Below are 17,884 nucleotides of genomic sequence, written 5' to 3' on the forward strand. Positions count from 1 at the left end.
TAAATGGCTGTTGTTCAACCAATGGTTATAATAACAACATATTATAGGAGGCGTGGCCATCTGTTCTTCTCCTCCTGCATCCGGGCCGTTTACACTGAATTACAACGATCGCAAACCGGAAGTCCCGAATGAAATTCGCAAGATTGACAGAGTTGTGAAGACTTCAGTAGGGAGCGCTGAAAATTAGGTAAATTCATTTCTTCTTATTTGATTTAATAAAACCTGCAGGGTTTTGCTCATCGTTTCCTCTGATCCGCATTAAGCCTTTAGCCGTACGGCAGGGCGACACTTGTTAAAATTTCCGTCTTGTTAAGTCAAGATGAAACAGGTTTGCAGCTAACGTTAGTTAGCTTAGCAGACTGTCGACTGATCACAACGAACGAACCAATATGTGTGCAGCATTTTTGCTTTGACGCCATCACTTGAGAGGAAATCTGTTGCGTATTATTTAAATCACACGTTTACTCTGTTCTTGCTGGGTAAACACACGGTTGTGTGTCCAGATGTTGCGTTTCCTTAGAAACGCTGGGGAATCCGACCTTATCTGTCCAGAGCAGGAGTGAGTCTAGACGCGTTGACTACACCAGACGATGAAAAAGAGAGTAACTTACACGTTACACGTTTGACGCTGAACCCAAGCACTTTAAAAGTTCGAAGAACCGCTCAGGATTACTGACCTGTCACAGATAAACTACCATGTGTATGGGCATCAATACAATGTCGATAGTTCCCCCTAGCTCCCATAGTATTGTTCATACTATAATTAAATAATAGTGAAATCTTGGCTGTGCCTTGTTTGTTTACGGTTAACGATAAACGCAGCTCAACAATACGCTCTCATGCAGTGTCCCTTTTTCACGCCTTTAGTGAATCTTTATATGGGATGTTTACGTGTCATACAGTGTAACATGTTCTATTCCATCTAAAACTATTTTAAACAGCCATTTGTTCTTTATTATTGTTAATTAAGAGACTTGCTTTTGTTTCACTGCAGGGCTATGTAGAATAAATCCTTAACTACATTCACAGTTTTAACCTAAAATCTACCCATTTGCTTATGTGTTCACTTGAGGCGTGCAGAGTTCATTTGTTGTGTTTTCTCCTGTGGATTCATGCGTGGATGACCATACACTGCAGAGAGATGAGCAGAATCTCACCACACACTCTTGTGCTTTGCTCTGCAGATTATTCTGTGGTAGATGTGCTGAGCACATCTGAACCATGCTAAATGGCTCGACTAGACTAGAGACAAAAAATAAAATGATAGCATTTGTGATTGCCGCAGCATAATGGAGCTGGGAGTGGGAATATGATGAGCGGCGCCTGACACTCAGGATTGCTGACCTGCCACACATAAACTACCATATCTATGGGAAGAAGAAAGCTAGTTATGAGCACAGATCACATTGTTTTTTTCCCCTGTAGTATTATTAATGAGATTATAAACAATAGGGAAATCTTGGTTGGACCTTGTTTGTTTATAAGGTCATTGGTACACGAAAAAAGCACTAAATATTGATTTTTGGCAATTTTTGTTATTGTGGTGTTGTAAGGCTACAGGCTTTTAGAAAGCGTATAGTTTATTTTGGAGGTGTTGGGGTTTCTTTAGGTCTTTTGTGTTTAAGCTCTCTTTAGGGTCTTTGTTTCTGTCTGAAGTGCTGGTTGACTTCACTGGCTGCAGCCTTGAAGCCTCTGGAGCACAACTGTGAATGAGGAGCATTGTTTTTGCTGATGATCTTGGGTAATGAATTAGAGAACCATTTGTAGAGTGGAACAGGACTGATTTTGGAAGGGTGCTGTCTGGTCAGAACCAAATGTTCAAGCACTGACATCTGAGATAGTTCAGCAACAACTAGCTACTTAAGAATGATGAGAGCTTCTCTATGCTTTCTATGACTATAGCAAGATTGCTGTCATTATTTACAACAGAATCACATTCACTCATACACATAACTGAGATAAGCCACATTCTTTGATCAGAGCGACAGATTGACCCAGGTTACGTCACCTGAAGTATGTTATGATATCCTATTATTTAGAGATATGGACGTGGGTGTCACAGTAGAATGAAGACTGTCACAGATGTTAGTAAACGTGAAGCTGACTCTGCTAGGGTTAAGGCTATAAATAGAAGCATAGGGTAAAACTGAGATTTCTTGTCAGTATACGGTTGGACGGCCACATTGCCGCGCGGCACCAAAGCGAGGGACTGTCACAGCAGATCAATGTCTGAGCCCTACTGACTCCTGCATTAGTAGCCTTACAACCTCACACATACAGTCAGATATCAAATATAGCACATTCACAATGCCACAATATTTTCATACTAAACGAATAAGAACAACATAATTATAATGTAATAAAAAGCTTGACCCTGCCGATTATGACAAATTAAACTCGATGGTGTGGATTATTTACATTACATAGGGGAGTAATGTTCTTTTATGTGCTTTAATGTTCGAATGCCTGTTGGTTAATGAAAAGATCTGAAAGACTTGCAAAGGCTAAGTGAGGCTGTTCACTGCATTTTTACACTACATGATTTTCTCAATGAAATCTATGGTTAAGCTTTCAAATAAATGCACTGTTTATGAGGAGCTCACCAAATGGTATTAATGGTTGATGGTCGTTTGCTTACCATATGATGGAGTGCACATGGAAGCTAGTGATTATTAGGGGTGTAACAATACATCGATACATTGAACAAATGACTAATGATCCGATGTATCGCTGCAACATGTAAAAAATCTATATCTATAGGCTACTAGCTAATAGGCCTATTCCTTCTGCTCTCGTGTTAAACACCAAAAGACAAAGAGAAAATTTCTCACTGCTCTTGACTCTAAATAACTTTTATAACTTTAATATTATAAATCTGTATTATCAGATGTCCAAATTGGGGTACAGGATGTGCTATTTTCAGATTTATGTTCATGTTAAATATTTTGGTTGCATTTGTGAATTAATAAAAATATAACTAGTTGTGTAAAATAAGCACATAATATAATATCGATCGATATGCCCCTGAATTTAATCAAATCATATTGCAGAATTTTTTTGAGATATCGTCTAATATTGTATCGCTGGCTATGAGAATCAGTATCATATCGTATCATGATGAACTGTCCGATTTACACCCCTAAAGATTATGTAATCCAGAAACAAATCCTTTTTTAATAATGCTTTAGTTAATTAGCCTGATTTGCTAATTTAACAGAATAGAATGCAATGCAACAACCGGTTCTTTTGAATGCAGTGTTATTGCAATGAGGATATTAAATAGTCAATTATTAGTTGTGCTAGACAGCGCAAAAGCTCATTTGTTTCTTTTAATTCCACAACTGCTTCCTAGTCCATTAGCTGTGTCATTTATGAATAAAAACCTATTCTGAATAATATAAATAGTATTTATTTATGCTGGTTTCCCTATCACAAAGCTGTTGTATGAGGCTAAACTGACTATGCTTTAATTAATAATAATTTAAAAAATCAGTAATTTTGTGCATGGAAACTTGCATTATTGTAAATGTCCTTGTTACAGTGTAATTAATTATACATTTAAGTCCTGAGCAATGTTGATCAAGAACATGTACTTACTATACTGTTAGGATTAGGGTTTGGTTTAGGGTTAGTTGCATATAATTTTGCAGAAGTTACTGTTAACTGCTACAGTTACTACATGTAACATAACAATGACACTGTAAAATAAAGTGTTACCTAAATGTATGAATCAGTATCTAAGCCAGAAAATTCAATTAATATTGGCCCGTTTCTAATGTTGTTATGTCATTACTGTGCCTTATTATGAAAGGTGCTTCCGTTAAACAATCCTCACGGGACAGATTCATAGATAGCAAGACTGTGTTACGAAACAAACCTGTTCATCATTTGTCATTGTGGTCACCCATGTGAGTCAGCCAGTTACTGTTCAAGCAAGTGTGTGCGTGTGAAACGCTGCGTTTGCACAGGCTTATGCTGGACGGACAGGAATCTAATGTGAAGGGAACTGAGCATTTGCAGATCTCAGTATAATGTTGTGTGGTATAGTTTTCTGCTGTTCTATGTCTAACTGTTGTGTGTGAATTGTGTTGTCTTAGAGGACCATCATGTCCTCTGACCTGCTGGTGGACCTTCAAGATGATCTGGGAGGAGACGACTCTCCTAGTGCTGCGCTGGACCAGCTCAAACTGGTACAGGACAAACAGTGGCCACCAGATGACCCTTTTAGCCTGAGCAAGTCCGGTGAGTGCGTGTGTGCGTGCGTGCGTGTGTGCGTGCGTGCGTGTGTGTGTCATACAGGATAATAATAATGTTTAAATGTAGTTTCTTTTTGCAGAATCACACTGTTCGTTTTGGAAAATAAAGCTGTGTGAGCAAAAGGAAGTAATTGCAAAGAACTACCATTTTTATCATGAATTCCAATCATATGCTTGCTATATTTAGAAGCAAATTAAGCTGAAGTCTTCCAGATGACATAATTGTCACTACCTATTTAAGAGCCAGCAGAGAACTCAAGTAGTCATGCAGCATTAGTCATACAGCACACACACGCTTACGACACAGGCAGCCATACACCCAGAGACACACTCTTACCGAGGAGGACTTTGACTGGACTGGTGTGTGAAGTCCAGTGTAATTGGTTCTTCATTTGGTTAAGCCAGTGAAGCTCAGAGGATTCAGTAAAGTAGAATGAGAGTGATCAGAGAGACAGACTTACTTCTTATCACTCTATTTCCATATACGCTATAGCGTGTGTTTGTGAAACTGGATGTTTTCATGCAGGTCTTGACATTGTTTTTTTTTGTGCAATTTTGCAAAACAATTTTGTACCACAATTTTGTTGTTGGGAAATTACGTTTTATATGATTAAAGCTACACTGTGTAACTTTTTTAGTTGATTCTTAGCAAAAAACACTTAGTTCTTTCAAAAATATATGTGCTCATTAATGTATATTTACTTCTTTCAAGTAATAAAGTATTCTCTTAAGTTTATAATCTGCCATTGAAAGTACATACGGGTGAGGGGTTCGAATGCCGGTCGCCATGTTGCCCCTCCATCTTGAAACTACATTAGCCAAAGAGGGACATGCCTGTAAATTCAAGCTTCGCCTTTTGCGTTTTTCACTCAGTGACACCGTGACGAATGCGAGGGGGAGATTACTCGCGAGCTCTCGAGTGCCGGCAGATTTGAAAGATAGTGTGTGTGTGTGTGTGTGTGTGTGTGTGTGTGTGTGTGTGTGTGTGTGTGTGTGTGTGTGTGTGTACTCACATTTGAAAGAGAGAATTAAAACGTCAACGCGACAGACAAATCAGCAAGACCATAGTCAATATTGGAGTAACTTTTCCCAGATGGAAACAGCTCATGAGGAGAAAAGATTTTAAAACGGACGCCGAGGTTGCCTGCTTTCTTCTCGACAGGTCATTCAGCCTGTTGTAATTCATTTGTGTAAATTCGAAGTTTTATTATTATTATTATTATTATTTATTATTTATTCGAAGCTTGTCTAACCATAGCATGGTTGTGCATAACGCCAGAACGACCTCTAGTATAACTTCATCCTCGCATCAATGGTGAAAAAGTATTGTTTACCTTGTAACATAAATCTGTGCTGCGACAGATCACAGGTGATGAATAGTTTTAAAGGCGCAATTTTTTAAGCTATATATAAAAAAGGACACTGTAAATTTTAGTTATTTTTAATTGCTTTTACTTTGTACACATTGTAACATTAGCCTAATCTGATTATGCTGGGATAGCCGATTCCAAGGGTGAAGTTTACCTCCTGACATCTGTCCTGTAGTTTTATTCATTTTAGACGTATTGTTTATTATTGTCATGGACGAAGTTGATAACTGGAAGCCATGTTAATCTTGGAATAATACGGCCACCGTAGGAGTTAAAACGCCCTCGGAATTGAGAGGAACAGAAACAAATATTCACTGGGTAGTCATATACAATTTCACCACTAGATGGGGGTAAAAATCACACAGTGTAGCTTTAAAGTTGACTGTGGCGTGCTAAAATTGACTGGAGATAGATTTACAGCCCTTTCAAATGTAAATGACCACTGTATACAACCAAATCAAGACTACATGAAATGTATAACACTACAGGTCATTATTAAATACTTAGCTCTGTAAAGCTCCTTTAGTGTGTGTGTATGTATGTACAGTCAAACCAAAAAAATTTCAGACACAAGATATATTTTGTGATATTTTTTTACTAGTTGGTGCAGAACACTATAGTTAATTTATCTAAGTGAGGATAGCAAAATACATTTAAAAATAAATAAAACTGTGACACATTATACCCAAAAATTCTTCATACTGCCAGTAAAATTTAAAAATATTTGTGACCAAAAATTATTCAGATACTTTGACCTGACCATGTTTTGCTTAAGTTTTTTCTTTAATTGCTAATGTGACCTTTTTACACCCCAGACTGGACAAAATTAAGCATTGCTTGGTAATTGGTTGACCTAAATTGCTATTATCTAATTGTGTACTTAAATTTAACAGCTGACAGCTATTCAACCTAATTCATTTGTGAGACAGTCTAACAGAAGGTTTGACTGTGTGCATGTATATGTTTAAGTATATGTTGTATAAGTTTACAGACCCCTTGCAGAATATGGAAAACCAATGGACATTTCATGGTCCTTTATCCACCTTATTCCTGGCGACCTTACTGCGTTTTGAATTATGGGAACTTCCATTCAAAAAGACTTATCATAAGATTGCCCTACAAATAAAGCTTATCCGTCAGTTTGACTCAATGAGCTATCAGTTTTCTTTCATGTTTTAAGAATAACATGAGAATAATGTAGGCGAAAACTTGGTATTTTAACGTGTTATAACAAGAATATGGCAAGAGCTCATTTCAGTCACTGCATTCTTTTCCTCATGATTATTTTCTTTTTTCTTTTTGCATTCCGTTGTAAATAGTATGAAAAAGTTCAACATATACTGCACATTTGTGGTCTGTTCAGAATCTTTTTTTTTTCTCCCCAAATCCTCACGTCTCTTTCCGAGTTTCTTTTAACAGGTAAATACAATTTTTTTTTTTTATCTGTCAAAATGACTGAAATCACTTTGAAATAGTATCACGCAATGCTGAAGCTTTTGTGTTTTTTGTTAATATATTAAGGCAACGTATGTTACATAATACAGAATACCACAGTGATATTTAACCGTCTGATTTTGCTGTGGAAGGACTTGCTTTTTTGGGGTTTGATCTGTTGAAAGTACCTTGTTGACGCTTTTACAATTTTAAATGTCCTTTTAATGTTCAATGGTTGAAGGGTGAGTACAATAATGTAATGTCATTGTACACAGAAGTTACACCCATAAATCGCGCAAAGCGGCATGGGGCGTAGGAATAATGTGGATAGTCTCGACTTTAAAATTGGTCTTCCCAACCACAGAGGAGACCCCCTTTTCACTGCCGTACATCCTACAATCGCCACAGTACATGGTTTTCTTTGCTGTATCATATACCAGCCTTTCTCGACATTTCTACTTCAACCACTTTTGGTTGAACTTTCTTTTCTTCTTTGTTTCCTCTTCCTTTTCATCCTCAGGTATTCTTTTGTGTGTTGTTAACTCTCTGGGATTTGTTAAGCCTTTTATGTATGTGCCACCACATAGCTCCACAGGTTCACTTCTCCACAGGGACTTCTTGATTACATTGTCCTGTGATGTCAGTCACTGGCGCTTGAGCAAAAGGCAGTAGGCTTCATGAATTGACCAATGAGCAAACACTCTGAGCAGGTCGTGCTCATGGGAGTTGTAGTATAGTGTAGTGTCATACTGAAATTAGTTAAAGGGGTGGTTGATTATGATTTCACTTTTCTAACTTTAGTTAGTGTGTAATGTTGCTGTTTGAGCATAAACAACAACTGCAAAATTACGACGCTTAGAGTTCAAAGCAAAGGGAGATATTTTCTTTTAAAGAAGTTGCTTTTTAAGGACTACAACAAACGGCTGGTAGGGTCTACACGACATTCCTCACGTAAAATGTACATAAACCCCGCCCCCGGGAACACGCAAGCAGTGTTGAGAAGAGGAAGAGTTGTTGTAGTAGAGCACATTTGTGAGTCTGCTCAAGCTGTCGCATCTGTCTTTTCACATTTATTGCGTTTTTGCTCACCCTCAAAAAGTGACAACTTTAACATGCTATCAAAAATGATTTGTGGGGTATTTTGAGCTAAAACTTCACATACACACTCTGGGGACATTTTGTGAAAAGTGGCATTATACCATCCCTTTAATTATTTCAGATGCCTTTTTGAGAAGACTACAATTAAAGCATTTATATTGGCGGGTGTTAATGTCAAGCCCTGTTTCCATGCATCATCTCTGACTGTAATATTGTAAGCCGTACAAAATAGTGCCATGCCTTACTTTTAATCCAAGAGACATTTACATTCAAGTGATATTTTCAAATCCTGTCAAGAGTCTGTAAATGTAATTTTTTTAGACTCTTACATTTAATTTTTTGTTAAATTTGTTTGAAATGTGCCATTCATTATATTCTTTCCTGCAGCTTCAGACATTAAAAGTCTTGGTGACAAGTCACATCTGTCCTGGGACGACCCCTTCTATGACATCGCCAGACATCAGATTGTGGAGGTGGCAGGTGAGACGTTATTAAACGCACAAGCATCACCAGCTGGCATTTATTCTAGTTCTAAAGTTCTTGATCTTTCTCTTTCTTTTTAGGTGATGATAACTTTGGTCGGAAAGTCATCGTTTTTAACGCTTGTCGCATGCCCCCCCAACATCAGCTGGATCATCATAAACTTCTCATGTAGGCGTCACTGCTCTTACTTGATTTATGTGCTTCATCAAGCTGGGCTTAATACGCTGCATCACCTATGCTTTGCATTTTTCCTAATTATGGGTGGTTGAAATGACATGGTTTATTATTTGTCCAGGCAATCATACGTAGATGAGCACAAGACACTATAAAGATTAAGGTCAAGTGCAGAGAACAAAAATGTTCAGGGAAAACATTGATTATGATTCAAGGAGATAAGTTGTCCTTAGGGAAAAAAAGAGAAGATATAAGCAGCACTTTTGAGTCGTCATCTGATGTTTTCTGTTTTCTTGTGTAGTTTATTTGGTTAATCCTAATATATTTAGGCTTTAATTGAAATGGTAATTAAATATATTGATTATATTCTTACATCGTGAGATTTTGAAATAATATATTTTTATAATAAATAATGTTGATTTTTTGTTATCATGTGGTGTGACAAAATAATTTGGTGTGACATTTAAAATAATATTCAGATAAAATTATTAGAGTTTGATAGTTGTAAATGGTGTCAGTAAAAGTTTTATTAAATTATAGCACAGTTTTGCTAACTACATTCATGTACTTACTTAATATGAAACTAATTTCAGTAGACTAAAATTTGTCGTTTTTATGAATAAAAAAATAGGACATTTAAGTAGTACATGACAAATAATTTTTACTGGTGTGCATCTTGAGGACAAACAGTGGCACTGACATATTTTAAGATCTGTTTCTTTCAGTTAAAACAGCTTAAACATGCATTTTAGTCTGGGACTAGTCTTAAGCTTTGCCTGTGAAACCAGGGGACTATGTCACATCATTTAGCATTTTCAGGGATTAGTCTAGAAAAAAAGACGATTAAAGTTAGTTTAAAATGGCAAATGTATATGACCCTGTCAGCAATAATTTTTTTGAATTGTTTTCATTTCATATTCTCGAGGTTATTTCTTCCTTCATTGTTTGCATATACTGAGTGGTTGACATTTATGCAGAGTAATAAATCAATCATGTGTTCAGTCAGTGGTTCAAAGCACCATAATGCTCTAAGTTTTTAAAGAAGTGAAATTGAGACAGACGTCTTATATCTGTTTAGTTCCTTGTTATGAACTTCAGGAGTTGTCTGAGAGGATAATTGCATGTGTGTCTATGAAGAGCAAATTTCACACTCTAAAGTGTATAAATGAAACCTTAAGTTTCAGTAGTTGACATTTTCTCATAAGTGTAGATTTTCAGTCTAATTTGAAGTTTATATTTGGTGTGAATTGATTGATTGATATTTGTGTGCAGGTATTTGAAGCAGACTCTTGACAAGTATGTGGAGAGTGATTATACCCTCATTTACTTCCATCATGGTCTGACCAGGGAGAACAAGCCCTCTCTCAGCTGGCTTCGAGATGCCTATCGGGAGTTTGACAGGAAGTGAGTGATGCTTCTGTTAGTGAGAGGTTCATGAGTGCTTTAACAACAGTACACGAGCAATTGGTTCTAATTGGTTCTCTCAAGCTTCACTATCGCTGTGTCTGTTGCAGGTATAAGAAAAATATCAAGGCGCTGTACATCGTCCATCCCACCATGTTTATCAGAACCATCCTTATTCTCTTCAAACCTATCATCAGGTCAGTGCCACACTACGCTTAATATGCTGAACTTCTGTCTTCCATAAGGTTCTGTTTTATTCTGTATTTGATCTGTAGATTCTCAGATCTGTACTGTAATCTGAGTCTGACCGCCTGTATTCTATACTTCATGTTACAGCTTTAAGTTTGGCCAGAAGATAAATTACGTAAATTATTTGAGTGAGCTGGAGGAGGTTGTGAAGTGTGATCAGCTGGTGATTCCCAACAGAGTCAGAGAGTAAGAAATTATATATGCAGTTATACATCTACTCAGATCATTTTTTAGCCCAGAAGAAATTCATTCAAGAGTTTCTTTGTGTAGGTATGATGATAAGATCCGTCTGTCTCTGAAGCCGTCTGTCGTCCCTGGACCGATCTCTCCCCCCCGTAGTCCTCCTCTTCCTTTCCAGCAGTTTGGCGTCCCACTGTCAGCGTGAGTTTTCCTCACACTTTTCCTCTCACATCTCACACAGCTACGGTTACTGACAAAAAACATGAACCTTCATTCTTGAGGTAGGACTGAATGTACTCTTAACCCTGCCATTGCCATTTAGAGTTTTTTTTGTTGTTTGAAATCAGATTGAGACACATGGCAGCAGATTCGGAGGGAATTCCTCTAGTCATGCGTGATACTATTGGATACCTGCAGGAGAATGGTTGGTCTTTTACTACTTTACTTTACTTTACTACTATATATATATATATATATATTGCCTTCATGGATTGAAATTGTCTGGTGAGCTCACAGTCATAGGAATGGTATGCCAAATTGATTATATATTATTGTAAATGTATTTATTTATTTATTTATTTGAGAATGTGAATTTCTTTTCCGTCTTCATTTGTAGGTCTCCAGATAGAGGGAATATTCCGGCGTTCTGCAAACGTTTCTTTGGTTAAGGATATTAAGCAGAAATATAACTCTGGTAAAGTCATGTGGTGCTCTGTACACATTTCCTGTTCATAAAATCGATTGGCATCAGCCCTCAGAATGTTGCTTGTGTGTGCGTCTATAGGAGAGGAAGTGAGTTTCACTCAGCTGGACAATGTCCACTTGGCAGCTGTGATTCTAAAGATGTTCCTCAGAGAACTGCCAGAGCCGCTGCTCACCTACCAGCTCTACAATGACATTGTCAACTTCCACAGTAAGAACACAACCCACTCACACACCACCTCCAAATTCCAGCAGCTTCCAGAAAGCTCACACACACACACGCACGTCTGTACACCTCCTATACTGACATTTGTTAACTGATTTGCTAAAACATGTTTTTGCATACAAACTATTTACAATTCCTTTATGTGTTATCAGATGTTGACACGGAGTCTCAGGCAGAAAGAATTCGGAACATGCTGATCTCACTTCCTGAGGAGAACTATGCATCACTGCGCTTCCTCATACAGTTCCTTGCTCAGGTAATGGTAATACTCATCATAATCAGCAATGTGCAACAATAAGGATTTTCTACTTAATGTTAAGTAACTTTTTTTTAATATTACTTTTAGAATTTAAATATAACTTTTTTTTGATGTTTTAAATTTTTTTAAACTTTTTTTTTTTTAAAGTGCCCCTATTATGCTTTTTCAGACATTACCTGTCATGTAGTGTGTAATATAGCCGTTTATGAATGTAAGAGGTCTGCAAAGCTACAAAGATCAAAGTGCACGATACATGGAGTTATTGTCTCCCAAAAGAAATAACTAAATTTGCATAATGCCAGCCTATGGTCTTTATTGGCTGCCGCGAACAATGTGTACTCTGACCCGCCATCTGACCATTCAGAGCAGAGTAGGCTCTTGGAAAGGAGGGGTTTTTAGAGAGTTTGAATCCTTTATTGAACCTTTTCAGTCACTGAGAAATGAGGTGACGTGCAGTGTATATTATGAGAACATTACAGCTTTTTATTTACATTTTTTTTATTTCATTGGTTACATGTAAACTTAAAGTAGGAAACTTCCAAAACAAAATTAGGAACCTTTAAAATACCATAATAGGGGCACTTTAAAAATAGGATTTTTTAAAAATTTATTATACTTTCCCAACACAATTTTTTTTATTATAAGTTTTCCTTACAAAACTAGCTGATAATTGTACAGATAACCTCAATCCAGCATTAAATATCCATGCTAATAGATCTTGCTCAGTATTTCTCTCCTACTTTCTCCTTTAAGCCTGTTAGTGTTTCTGATCTTTATTGTTATTGATGTGCAGGTATCTGCTGAGAGTGAAGTCAATAAGATGACCAATGCCAACCTGGCTGTGGTGTTTGGGCCCAACTTGCTGTGGGGGCAGGATGCTTCCATGACACTCAGTGCAATCGGGCCAATCAACAACTTCACCCGCATCCTGCTTGACCTACATCAGGAGGTCTTCGCTCAGTGAGGAGCAGGAGAACTTTTCCTTTGACTCCACCCCGGTTATTGTCCCTTCCCTGTTCCATAGCTTTTGCCCCTCTGCTATGTCCCGTCCTTCGTGTCTCCCTCCGTATTGTCAAATGCATGAGTGTTTCAACTGGGTGAAGCTACACGAAAAGGATACTAGAAGGCGCAGGGCGGTCGAGCTTTCACAAAAGTTTAGGCTGTGATTTAACTTCTGACAATCATCTTGTCTCTCCTGCAGAAGTCATGTAGCTGCTTCAGCAGACATAATGGTACTGCACAGGCACAAGAGTTTTATAAGGTCTGTTAGCAGAGGCCTAAATCAATAAACCAGTACAGGCAGCCGTTTTTATTTTCATTTTTTTTTTTTTTTGCTCATCAGCTGTACTTTGGATATTGTTTGTTCGACTTGACCGATGCGAGTTCATTTTTCCGAGAAAAAAACATTAGACTAAATGCACCCGTCCTCTATTTTATAAGCCATAGCTGGCACAAGCTATGGACAAGTATAAAGCACTACTACACAAAACTTGAAACTCTTATTTTAAACAAGCTTCTTTCTTATTACATAAAGTATGGTATTATGTATTGTCTCAAAGATCTTTCATTCACACTTAATTTATATTATTATTTCTACTATCCATTCCACTTTTTTTTTTTTTTTTAGAGTCTCAGTATTTCCAGGAACAGGGCAGATACTTTTATGGCCAGCACAAATTTCCTGATGCTGAAACAGCTGATTTTTTATATATATATCTATATATATCTATATCTGCCAACAGTCACCCTTCTCTCTGTATGTGTGGAGTTTTGTGTATTTTGTGTGTGGTCTTTTCAGTAATGCTGTTGTATTATATTATACCCCAGAAATATTTATTTTGGCCAAAGATTATATGGTTAAAATGGTTGTGGTAAATTTTATTTGTAACTAGAAGACAAAACTGTCGGGGACAGTGCCATTACACATGGGCGCATTTGAAACAAAAGCCCAAAGATTAGGAATAGCAAACAACAATTTGACGTCATTTTGTCCTCTTTGTAAAATTGTGGTTTGACCTATGAGGAAATATATCATAGTGCGATAAGTTATTGCTGAGTTCATAAAGACATAAGTACATCGACATTCCAGTTGTATCACAGGGCTCTGTACGTGGAGTGGGAGTTTCCCCTTCGCTTTAATTTCATAATTAATGGATATGAACTGTCAGGATTTTGCACAAAAGAGGTTTGTTTCATGATCTGAAGTCCAAAAGAACCATAATGCAGGTACTTGGGTACTAATTCATTTAGCACTAACGAGTTGTGTCATATGCCTTGATATTGAATTGTAACTGTTTACTGTGTCATGCAAATGTCTTATTCATGTCAATACATCTGAGCATTGACATGTGGACCAGTGGCTTAAATAGTTTTAGAAAAGCTCCCTCAAACCCACGTGTCTGTGTGCCTTACTGGAGTGAACCGGCGATGATATTAGCTGTTGAATTATTCCCCTTCTCTGGACAGATCTGTGAACTTTGTGCCATTCTCTTGTATCTGTATCCAAACACGTACCTGTTTACCTGTGCTGTAGACGTGTATCTCTGGTTTCCAGGTGGAACTTTGCATTACTTCTTTTGTGAAGGTTCTTTTCTTCCATTTTGGCTGTTAAAATGTATTCTGTGCTTTTGAAATCTTTACTTTTGTATATCATGTTGTGAATTCAGAGTAATAAATTGTTAGAGATCGTGTCATATTTTTTCCCCCCTTTTGTGGTTTTGTTTTTTAAGCTTTAGAACATCTACAGGTTGTGATGAGCAAATAAAAACTGATAAAGACAGATAAAAACAGGCATTTTATTGGCTTTTAAATATATATATATATTTTTTTTTCCAGTAATAACGACACTGAGAGTACAATAAACTAATAATAAATACAGTTATATAGTATTTTGGAACTTCGTCATTGCCACTTCGTCAAGTGCAGAAATTACAAATTAAGAATACAAACAGGAATACAGATACAGAAAGAGGGTAATTTAAATAATTACATATGATTATATATATATATATATATATATATATGCTTTGAATTGTTTTTTATTTTTTTATTTAAGCACACAAAAAAAGACATTTTTTGAGGAGGGGCTGCATATAAAATGAATCTATTGCACTGGACAGAAATGTGTCATTATTTGAGGTTGGCATGATCTAAACGAATCAGAAACAGATTATGCCCTTCTTATAAATGTGCATGTGTGTGTATCTGACAGAGCAGAGGTGTGGGTAATGGTAATTTGTGTGCGTGTCTACAATGTGAAAGGGACTGTGTGATGATGTGTATGCACTGTTCCTGTAGGGAGGACATTCTCTGGCTTCTCAAACCCAGCTGAAGCTCAGTTTCAGGGGCAGTAGAGCTCACCAGAGGAAACAGAGCCTTGCTGACCTGCAAGGAACAAAAACTTCCAGAAGCATTTATAAGTACCCACATATAACCTACATCCAGTACTTCCACATACTCTGTGCAGTGATGTTTCCCTCTTTACCTGCTCTAGGCCAGAGAAGGCCACCCCAAGGTTCACTCCATTTCGGAAGAACGTCAGCGTTCCAGCGCTCAAGTCCAGCAGAACCCCAATGACTGTATTTCTTTCATAAAAAGGCTCTGAGTATTTTCGACTCCTTCCATTATGCCAGATGAAGCCTTTGTATGATAGACCCCAACTCTCACTGTCAATGCCTTTTTGAAGAAAGAAACAGGACACTCAACAATAATCAGTTTCAGTGATTGAAAGAAAAGCATTGTGTTCTTTTGTATGGTCTTCTTCTTTCCTCCCTTGTTAATCTATGAGGCATTGATGGGACAAAATTCCTGTTCATTTAAATGAATCAACCTTTGCTGCTGCTCCATATTTGCTATTTACATCCTACTGAATGATTTTGGCCATGACACATTGATTGTCTCCCTAAAATGTGGGCAAATAACATGGGCACTTCTAACATGACTGTACTCACCTATGAGGTTAATGAACCTTTGCTCCCCTGTGTGAAGCAGTGCATTTTGGGTACCAACCCCCACCATCACAGAGCTTCCATATGGAGGCTCAAGGAACTCAATCTCCCAGTAATGCTCACCATGGGTGAAACCTTATGCAGAAATATGTGTTATTCTTAAGTAATGAAGAGCTTATTCTTCTTTAGCAAATTCAACATATTGTCACCTTCCTAAAATAATTGCCCACGTCATTTTTTTCACTGAACCAATAATTGAGGTTGAGCAGATTTTCGTTCTTCTTGATGCAGCTGCCATCTTGAAAAGCTTGTAAAATTGTCTTTTGACTTAGGCAAAAATAAAACGGACTACAGGGATCTGTTCAACTGAGGATGTGACCGATTTTACCAGAGGTGGCCAGCATCACAAGGAGATGACTTATATTTTTTGTCAAAAAATGACTTCGGCAATTATTTTAGGAAGGTGACGATATAATAGTTATCTTCAAAACGACTACACAATACTCTAGCATAACCGTGTCCTAACTACACGCGACGCGATAGAATTCCAGCGACAGGCAGTCCACACTAGATGCGACGCGACTGTGAGACGCCACAACGTCTATCAAAAATAACAGCCAATCAGAACAGCGTGTGGGCGGAGTCTCGTAGCAAGTGCACACGCACAGCACTAGAGAGTAAACTTGACGGGCGGCACGGCACTCGCAAGAAAATGGATAAGTGGGCTACATAATAAAATTCACAAATATTACACCATTTAAAAAATACATAGGCTACTGAGTTACTAAAACAATCTTTGTCAAATAATACACTTGTTTGTTCACAGTTTTAACGTTCATGTTTCCATTTTTGTTTAATTTTCAGATCTGAGGTGAATTATATCCATTGTTGCTTTAACAGCTTCAAAGCTGGCCGGAGCACTAAATGATATTCAAAGTCACATTACACGCTTTTAACATTAAATAAAGCACATAAACAGTACCTGAGATAATCGTTGCCGCACTTTGTGTTTGATGTTCCAGCGCGACGTCGCAGAAAAATAGAAACCGTTTCTAAAATAGAAATTTCGCGTGTCGCCGTCGCGCCTGGTTCGGACAAAAACTCTTTTTAACATGGAAAAGATACCTTTTATCGCGTGTCGCGGCGTCGCGTCGCGTGTAGTTAGGACACGGTGTAATAAAAGCCTTATTAGCATTTCAATCACTAGTTAAAAATTAACTTAACCAGGCTTAGTGCAAACTAGCACTTAATGTTCAACTAGACGTTTATATACCCTGTATGACCTTGATTAAATGTAACATTGAACTTTAATACCATAATACGTAACGTAAGAACAACAAAAACAGCGCTATTCACTCGTCTCACCTTTGCTGCCTCTGACCCCTGCCGTTCCCTGACTGTCCAGCAGAGGACTGACATGAAAATACACAGCCTGTCGGCATAGAGACAGATGAGCATCAGGAGATTTACTGTCCGGATCCCATTCCCAACTGTCCCAAGTGTGATCTCTAAAAGAGCGCAACATTTGCTCTACACAATACAAAAACAAACACATCATTCACTATATGCAGTAAGGAAAGACAAAACAAAACAGACTCACAATGCTCCCCCCATTACCAAAAAAAAATAAAATATATAGGCTATATATTTGTTATCATTTGAATATGTATGAGTTAAAAAAACATATATAAGCTCCGTAACACTTTTAAGTTATTATTACATAAAGACGACTGACTAAGCGAGCATATTTCTCGACATTTTAAAGCGTGGACACCTAACGTTATCTGAAGGGTGAGCACGACGTACACGGCACGTAGGCGGCTACTAAACAAACATACCGGTACGTGACTTACAGTGTACGTGAATTTACGTAACCCGAAGTAATGAAGAGTAACTAAAACTTAGGCGCTTGAAGTCTGCTTTCGCAAAGAAGGAAGACGGCACAGTCAGCTTTACATATGGGTGTTGTTCAGACAGCTGGACGATAGAAAAACATTCCACAACTGCTGTCAAAACAACACTGGATTTATCCTAATATGGAAGTAGGCGTGCGTTTGTGCTATTGCGCTAATGAATTTTCAAATAGCCACTGCTAAAGTCCC

At 37.6% G+C, this 17,884-nt stretch overlaps 2 protein-coding genes across 3 annotated transcripts; one reads left to right on the forward strand and one right to left on the reverse strand.

Annotated features, from left to right (window-relative positions):
* The first annotated feature begins 96 nt into the window (after positions 1-96).
* Positions 97-14,530, forward strand: arhgap1 (Rho GTPase activating protein 1). The gene is made up of 13 exons (XM_079865398.1): positions 97-187; positions 4,098-4,242; positions 8,546-8,638; positions 8,722-8,809; positions 10,088-10,219; positions 10,330-10,416; positions 10,556-10,654; positions 10,739-10,849; positions 10,996-11,072; positions 11,265-11,342; positions 11,433-11,561; positions 11,729-11,832; positions 12,629-14,530. Exons 2-13 carry the CDS (start codon positions 4,107-4,109, stop codon positions 12,797-12,799), a joined length of 1,305 nt encoding a protein of 434 aa, XP_079721524.1. The 5' UTR covers positions 97-187; positions 4,098-4,106; the 3' UTR covers positions 12,800-14,530.
* A 98-nt stretch (positions 14,531-14,628) lies between these two features.
* Positions 14,629-17,876, reverse strand: LOC307155064 (SPRY domain-containing SOCS box protein 3). 2 transcript variants are annotated; one of them, XM_079865399.1, is made up of 5 exons: positions 17,684-17,846; positions 17,148-17,312; positions 15,786-15,917; positions 15,320-15,510; positions 14,629-15,219 (listed from the first exon to the last, which is right to left on the reverse strand). In XM_079865399.1, exons 2-5 carry the CDS (start codon positions 17,305-17,307, stop codon positions 15,016-15,018), a joined length of 687 nt encoding a protein of 228 aa, XP_079721525.1. In that variant the 5' UTR covers positions 17,308-17,312; positions 17,684-17,846; the 3' UTR covers positions 14,629-15,015. The 2 variants fall into 2 exon arrangements, with proteins under 2 accessions (XP_079721525.1, XP_079721526.1); XM_079865400.1 differs by having other exon boundaries at positions 15,035-15,235; positions 17,684-17,876.
* Between the last annotated feature and the right edge of the window lie 8 nt (positions 17,877-17,884).

This window comes from Squalius cephalus (assembly GCF_949319135.1).
Source record: "Squalius cephalus genome assembly, chromosome: 3".
Taxonomy (NCBI): Eukaryota; Metazoa; Chordata; class Actinopteri; order Cypriniformes; family Leuciscidae; genus Squalius; species Squalius cephalus.